Source organism: Arachis hypogaea, chromosome 13, assembly GCF_003086295.3.
Source record: "Arachis hypogaea cultivar Tifrunner chromosome 13, arahy.Tifrunner.gnm2.J5K5, whole genome shotgun sequence".
NCBI lineage: Eukaryota > Viridiplantae > Streptophyta > Magnoliopsida > Fabales > Fabaceae > Arachis > Arachis hypogaea.
In genome coordinates this window covers 137,086,223-137,094,782 of record NC_092048.1, presented here as the reverse complement: position 1 = coordinate 137,094,782, position 8,560 = coordinate 137,086,223, and the positions used below count along the sequence as shown (strand labels likewise).

Here is an 8,560-nt window from a genome sequence, read left to right as displayed (position 1 = left end):
TTTTATCTTTTTCTATTTTTTCATTTCATTAAAATAAATGGATGAAATCGCGATAATAATTTCGAGTGAATATGTTTAGTAACTGATTTTTGTGTGTGTATACAATTATACATCACATTTTTTATATAATATTTTTATGTTATGAAATATGTGGAATCAATTCGTTAAACTAATAATAATAGTGAATCAACCACCGAATTGGATACTATTAAAAAACATAGCTCTGCAATATACTAGAGTCTGGACCATTTATCACATACTAACAATGAGAAAGATCCAATAACTATATATTAAATGAGATTAGGACTACTAATTAGATCTGATCATATTTCAATTTCAACCTAATCTGCATTTATAAAACACAATCAACAATGAGGAAATTTTGCCTAATATGTGGTGAATCTTACTGTACAACTTTCCATTATAGTTCCTAGCCTTTAATTCATAAGCATGCTTTGAGTATTGCACACTCCAAAACAATAGTAAGAATTTGAAAAGCAATAATAATAATAATAATAATAATAAATAACCTTAAGCAATAACGATCAATTACTAACTACTTTATCAACCGAGAGAACGAACTTGTTACACTAAGTTTGAACAGTTTAAAACTAAAAAAGAGAATTTCCTAATTTTCAGCTTTGGTATCTATGTAGTCTTGTTCCTTAATCAATAATAATTCAATCATTGACAAACAAGAGAAAGGAAAATATAATCATGGTCGCATGTTAGATTCAGAACAAGCAATGAATCCAATCCAATTATGTGTCAAAAAATGAGGGGAAAGAATATATGCTACTTTCTGGAGCAGAGAAATTAATCAAATAATAAAAAATGAATCAAAAGAGCTCTGGGAAATTATTCCATCCTTGAAGCTAAGAAAATTTATGATGATTGGAAATCAAATATGAAGTGGTGTTTCCTTAAAAAACTTGAGCAAAACAACACAAAATAAGCTACATCTGTGTTGCTACTTCCAATTATTTTAACCTATTCCTGTGCTACATGACACCAAAGCTTGGAAAATTTTCATGTAAATTGAAATGGGGGGAAGATACCAATTTCAATGGAATGGAACAAAATAGTAATTGAAATTTGAAACATAAAAATGGAAACACTGAAAGAGCTCCTTCCCGGGATGCTTTTCAGTTAATCTTGAGAGTAATATCAGAATCTCTTCCCCATGCTTCCCCCACCTTCGAATCGAAAATATGACAGAAAAAGAAGGGGGAAAGGTATCAATTAGCAAGAATTCTGGGTCAATGGATGAATAAATGTTGTGCAAGCCATTGGATTTTGAAGCCATCAAAATGTGTTAATAATTTCAATTCTTCAACATCCCATCACGGCACAGTTATAGACAAAGTTACCAGACCGTTTCCTGGCCAGTAGGTTCCATTGGGGAGGTCCTTCGCTCGGCACCCACGAGTTGAGTTCAATAAAACCCCCACCATGTGTCCGAGGTCCACCTATCACGATTAGCCGATTTCCGCATGCCCTGAATGCAAGACCCCAGCCATTCATTGACACTGCTCGTTCCGGAAGTCTCCCAATGGTATTCCACACTTTTCTCTCTTTATCGTACTTCTTAACCTCCATGTCAGCATAATCAGCAGCATATAATTCATTATTTACAACAGCAACCAGAGGTGGCGCCTCGGCTGTTGCAGGCATCTCGGCTCCCCTAGCATTGCGTCCTGGGGACATGCTAGGAATTTCTGTCCATGTCCTAGTCTGTAGATTGTACTCCTCACCACAGGTAAGAAGCTTAGACTCGCTTCCACCAATTCCACCAATCACATAGAACTTTCCATCCATGAATACTCCAGAGCACATCTTCCTAGGCTTTTTCATGGGTGGGAGCATTTCCCATTGTTGATTCTCGGAATTATACAGTTCAGCAGAGTCCAGAATACGTCCCTCGGAATCACACCCACCGGCCAAAATTGCAATCTCTCCAAGGCTAGCAGATCCAAACAAGCATCTTGGAGCATTCATCCGCATTCCCGAAGACCATGAATTCGTCAAAAGACTGTATCTGTAAATGACATGGGATCTCAGCTCCCTCCCAAACACAAGTAGTTCAGTACCAACAGCCAAGGACTCCTTGTCCGAACACATGAAGCATTCGTTAGAAGCCATCCTAGGCAAATGCATCCACCTTTCGCGAATCGGATCATAGGCCTCCCATTCAAGGAGGGCACAGGAAAAGTAAACCCAGTGTTCTATGATTCCATTCAGTCTCCTCCACTTGTATAGCTCACCACTTCGAATAATGTTGCGAAAGCTTGAGTTCAGTGATGCAAGAGAACCATAATCGGACCTCGAACAGCGGCTGAGACAGGCAATCGAGCTGTCTCTGTTCATTCTAGGCAGAAGGGAACCAGAATCCGATGAATCACCGGAATGATTCTCTTGCTGCTGATCAGATGGCTGGTCACTGGAATTTGACAAATTTGCAGCAAGCAGCTGCATCTCGTCAGATTGCTGAACTCCAGAATCAGAAAAATGCTTGGATTGATTCTCCTGCTGCTCATCAGATTGATGGAAACCGGACTCCAATGAATCCCTGGCTTGATACTTGTCATGTTCAGCTAACAGCTCAGCAGAATGAGCTAGAGCATCTTCATCTATTTGGAGACCACTCAGCAGCACAAAATCATTCCTGTGATCCTGCATGGTAGAGTCATCATCATCACTATCAACACCATCATCAACGTCCTCATCAATTTTCGGAACAACAGAATCCTCAATCTGATAAGGCTGCTGTTGAAACAAAACTCGATTGGCTTCACCTCGGAGGCGGCGAGAACCCAATCTCTTGCTATTAACCTTCCTGGGATTGGGTTCATCATTGACATCATTTTCCAAAGGGCGCTTGCCGTTCTTGATGTCCAAGTCAGGCAGATATGTCATGAAAGGCCACTTGTTTTCTGCCTGGTAGGAGCTGGGAAACAACCTCGGAACCACACAGGAACGGCCGTCCAACATGTCTCTGCAACAACACCACCACCAACCAACAAGCACTCAATCTCAACCCTTCTATCAGATGTCTTTCTTCTTCTTCCACAAAATCAAGAGCCTGTTCAAACATAATCAATCAAATCCAAATCGAATTGAAATTCAATTCAGAACTTCCTAATCCCTTCTTCAAACATAAATGCCCAGAAACGCCAACGGGACAAGTAGCATGATTTCAGATCGGAATCCATTCAAAAACACATTTTTCAATTCCCGTTTACAAAGAAAAGGTTCTCACAAGAGAACAGAGGGATAGAGAGAAAAAAAAAAAGATTGCCTCGTGTAGAACCAAATTTACACACACACAGAGATCCCAGTTACCAAAAACAACTCAAACAAGTAGAACTTCAATTGAACGAAACCAAGTTCAGAGAATCCAAATGTGACACAAGAAATGAATCCAGCATTCTAAAACAGAAGAAGAAGCCAAACAAAATTTTAACTTTGAACAAAAACCCATTAATCATTATCATTATCCGCCAAATGAAGCAACAAAAACACACAAAATTAATTAGATCTCCACGAATCCAAAAGACCAAAGCCTTCAACACATAACAAAGCATGCTAACAAGCTCATTCAAAAGGAAGCTGAAAAAAACACACAGATAGAAAAAGGGAGAAAGAGAGAGAGGGAAACAGATATAGAGAGAGAAACAGAAAGAGGACTTACAAGTCTTAGAAGGTGGATAAGAAGCAAAACAGAAAAAACAACAATAGTACTTGTTGGGCAGCTTTTGCAAATTGAAACTAGAACCTTCAAACTCCCTTGTTTCTCTATCTAAATCTCAAAGTTCACTGTTTTGCATGTACTCTCCACAGACAAACACAAAACAAAGAGAGAGAAAGAGAAAAAGAGCCACTTTCTCTCTCTACACAGTTCTTAAGAGGAAGTTGTTGTTCTTGGTTTTTGGTTGGTCCCTTGTTGCTATAGTCTCTGCAAATCAGATGAATGCAAAACAAGGTTTTTGGTTTTTGGGAGCAAAATCTCAGAACAAAAAAAAGGACCCCCTTATCTCTCTCCTAAATCATAATCTTAATTTATATAATATATAACTAATAATTATATTAAAAATAAAACCAATTACCTTAATTATTCAATTAAATCGATAACTTTGTTCTTGGGGTTGTGCGAAATTTGACGGAGGTGGAGCTGGTGGTGTAGTGGTGGTGGTGGGGCCCGCAAAAGGTTCGCCCGGTGACCGGTAACCGGTAAACGCAGGTGGTGACACGTGTTGACTAGTGAAAGGTTTATTTTCTTTATTTTTTTGGGTTTATCTCGCTGACTCGGAGAACCAAAAAAATAAAAAGGAAAAGAGAGAGAGAGAAAGAGACTCGTCCGTTTACGTTACCCCCACGTCTCTGCGCCGTTGGATTCTTATTCTAAATCATCGGCTGGTCAATTTCTCGTGCATATTTGTGGGGGAGGAATCCTCTGCGACGCGGGTGTTAATGAGGTCGGTTTGGTTGGTTTGTTGGTCAATCATGAAAAATAACGTCCTAGATTTTACCCTTAACCCTCCTTAGATGTGACTTTTGACTGGTCAATTTTTAACTATAATCATCATTGTTATTTGTGTAAACTAATTTTTCCATTTTCATAACAACTCTTCTTTCTAACTTCTAAGTTTATTTGCTAATAAAGTTTTTTTAATTTATTATTTTTTAAGTAAAGAGTTGAAAATTAATTCTCTTATTAATGTAACAATACATTATTAAAGGTATACAAAATTTTATACTGTTAATAGACAAAAATTACATCTAATTAAAAAAATTATGTAAAATTTTATAAAAGTATATATCATGTACAAATTTTGGGTAACAAAGTAATTTAAGGATCATTTTGATTTTTACTCTAAATTTAAGAGACTAAAATAAAACTTACTTGAAAACTTTTTATATGCATACACATCCCAAAAATATGTCAAATATACCCTTTTTTTTCTGAATCTTTTCTTTTCTTTTCACTTCTCTCTAATTAATTTAATAAGACGCTGAGTTAAAAAAAATTAACATTTTTTATTTTTAAATAAATACTTATTTAGAATTAAATATAATTCTGAATATTTCTAATAATAAACACTTTCATACTTTAATTTGAAATATCCTTAACTCCTAGTCAATTAGATGCTTTATAACTCTTGCGATAATAAATAATCAACTTAATTAAATTACTTTTATTAATATCATGAAACATAATTAAATATGTAATTATAAAAAACCTTAAAACATAATATATGTATTTCCACATTTTTAGATGGCTTGCCTATGCTAAGTAAAAGAATACCTGATTAACCGTAAATATTAAAAATAAAGATTAATAAAAAAGAGAGAGAGAGTGTGTGTTTACTTAACTGTTGCGATAATGTTGTTAATTATGGTGATGATTATGATTATTACTACCGAACACGGCTGAATCAATGTTAAGTCAAAAAAGCAGATTTTGCTACGTTTCCAATCTCTGTTTGCGTTTTCGGCTGGGGCTCTTCCTTCCCCTTACCCTCCTTTTCACGCTCTCTTCATCCTTTCCTTTGATGCGACATATATCTATATTGTCTTTTTCTTTTATATAATATAATGTTTTTTTTTTAATAATACTAATATCTCACTGTTTAAGCTGATGCGTTATTTATTTTTCGGTTCATTTCTTGCGTCTACGCGGATGACTAGCCAAGACTCATCACTTGATCTCTTTTTATTAAAATCAACTCATATAAATACTTACCATTTCTGGTGAAATTAAATTAAAACCGTAAAAGTTAAAACTCATAATAATATTTAATTATTTTGCAACAAGTACCATGGTAGAAAGTAACATTATTAAAAGGGAGTTTTAGGTAGATGAGCAACAAATTAGAGGTTGGAGATGTAAGAGATGGGCACGAATCAAAGGAAGAGATTAAAGCCTAAAAATTTTCCACCCTGCAAAGTACTGTGTTGAGATTCCCCTAATCATGTCAAGCTTTTAATTATATTAGTTGCTATAGTCATTACACCCAATCTAATATCTAATCTCGTAGGGTTTCATAGGCCTAACTTTCTTTCTTGCACTTTAGCGCCTATCAGTCTTGAATTACAATCATCATCTTCAACATCATCTCCCTTTTAATTTTGTTGTCTTTCACCTCCGTTTTACGTGACCATCACCACATTCACAGGTGATGGTTTGGTCGGCATGCTATTTGCACCTAATTAATCACACACCTAATTATATTTTACTAGTTATTTGTTAGAAATATAATTATTTAGAATTTGGATCATCTAAAGTTTGAATTTTACTTTAGAGAGTAAAATGTGATCTCTCACCATTTATTTTATAGGTGGGACCAAGAGAAAATATGAGAGAGAAACCATTCAATGGTAGAAAATCACAATTTACCCTCTAAAGTAAAAATTTAAAATTTAGAGGATCCAAATCTAATTATATTTATGTTACTTTTATTTATCAGTTTAAGTTTTTGGAATTATTAATTTTATGATATAGTATCAGAGCTATATATTTTCGAAAGGTCCAAAATTCGATCATTGATGAACTCTAAAAATAACAAAAATAGTATAAGACAAATAAAAAGAAAAAAAAGATGGTGTGATTGAAGTGAGAAGAGTAATTTATAGTATTAAGTTTATAATTACTTATGTATTTTTATTTAACGATTTAAATTTTTTAAATAAAGAGATTATCATATTTAGATTATTGATTTTTATATTTATGATAGAAATTTAAACAATAAATTATGTGACCTTTTAAAACATTTTAGTTTAGCTCATTTATATATTCTTATATAACCTCCTATGATTTATATTATTTGTTTTTATGATTCAATAATGGCTCCAAAAGAAAAGGATTATATAAAAATATATACAAAATACAAAATTTAAAGCAAGAAAGTAAAAATTCACCGAGACTTAGCAACGTTTGTTTCGCATATATAGAACATGCTTGGGTAAAAAAACCTTTAAAAAATTTCATTTAGAAGAACAGTTATTAGTAGTGCATCGTGGTATGGAAGTATAGGATGAAAGGAGTAATTTCTATATACCATATGAAAAATTCTCATTACATAGAAGAATTAGGCTTAACAAAATGTATCATACATGATAAAAATTTAAAAGAAGTCATTAAAAAAATTCAATTAGACTGTCAATATGACCCATTCGAAAACTCTACAATGAACAGAGAAATGAATAGTGATGAGGGCCTTGATAAAATGAGACTGAATTGTTTATTTCTAATCCTGTATTTCCATTGAGTTTTAAAGATATTATCAACAAAATTTAACTTAATCCAATCAAGGAGAGAAAACTCCAACGCGGATGAAAAAGAGAGGTATTAGGAAGAGAGAAGTGAAGGAGAAAAAAAAGTCAATTAGTTAGTTCTAAAAATAAAAAAAAATGAGAACAAATAAAAAAAAAGAGAGCTGTAAAAGAAAATGAGTCTAATAAAAAATAGTTTAACAAAAAAAAGTAAAAATTTAAAAGAAGTGAAAATAATGAAAGAGAGAATAAGAGAATTAATAAAGAAGAGAAGCAAGTCAGATATAAAGTAAGGGGTACTCAATAAAAATAAAGAGGACGAATCCAGAAATAAAACAACCAAAACATGAATTACCAAAAAAAAAAAACCATGGAGAATAGAATTACAACTTGGTCAGACTTATAGTGACGACGAGGTTATTGTAGACTATATCAAGCATGATTTGGATGGAAGGAATACTATGAGAGAAACTAGATTAAGTACTAGATCTAGAAGAAAGAAGAGCGACACAAATTTAGGAATCAGAATTGTTAGGGAATGAAGCTTGGAACAATTTGATGCATATTTGGAGGAGAAAAGGCTTAGCTTAAACAATTTCATCATAGTCTTTTTTAGCGTCAAAATTATGGAGTCTTGTCTTTGTTTTTTAGTTAATAACAAAAATTCGACCTTTTTTATGCCAATGCCATAGACCTGGTTAGATTTTGCCTTGTTGTGGTTGGTTAGGGTTGTGTCTTTGTTTTTGTTTTTGTTTGAGGCTAATTATTTTTTTGTGTATCTTTTGTAAGTGATTTGGTGCTATTTGATTGGCAAATTATATCTGATTTTGTCGTATATAAATACTTTACTATTGGCGGTTAAATTTTTTAACTAAGTATATTTAAAAAAAAAAGACGAAATATTGGGTGTATTAATGAATTATCCTACCAATGAGCATCTTCAAGTTGCTACCAATGTAGATCATAGTTGATTAGATTGTTTAACTAATCAGTGTAATTAAATCGCCATATAATTCTGTCAATTATCTCATAGTTTTCGTATCATTTTGAAAAAAAAAAACACTTATTTGTAACAAACAAGGGTAATAATGCATAAAAAGAATTATTAATAACAATTGGATAGTACTAATAAATGACACAATAATAGTTGAAAAGTAAACTGGAGATACCCTAAATCACATGTTTTATTTTATATGTTAGATATATAGATGGAAGGTGGAGATGGTATCGAATAAAATAAAAAAATAAAAAGTTTGTAAATGAAAAAAAAAAAGAAAATGAAAGAAAA

At 33.2% G+C, this 8,560-nt stretch overlaps 1 protein-coding gene across 1 annotated transcript; it reads right to left on the bottom strand.

The window, feature by feature from the left end:
* Positions 1–849: 849 nt before the first annotated feature.
* LOC112791915 (F-box/kelch-repeat protein SKIP11) lies at positions 850–4,152 on the bottom strand. The gene is made up of 2 exons (XM_025834948.3): positions 3,692–4,152; positions 850–3,082 (listed from the first exon to the last, which is right to left on the bottom strand). Exon 2 carries the CDS (start codon positions 2,989–2,991, stop codon positions 1,333–1,335), a length of 1,659 nt encoding a protein of 552 aa, XP_025690733.1. The 5' UTR covers positions 2,992–3,082; positions 3,692–4,152; the 3' UTR covers positions 850–1,332.
* Between the last annotated feature and the right edge of the window lie 4,408 nt (positions 4,153–8,560).

What these genes read in the sequence shown, in the direction of transcription:
- LOC112791915 (XM_025834948.3), bottom strand. Translation starts at nt 2,991, where the DNA reads ATGTTGGACGGCCGTTCCTGTGTGGTTCCGAGGTTGTTTCCCAGCTCC.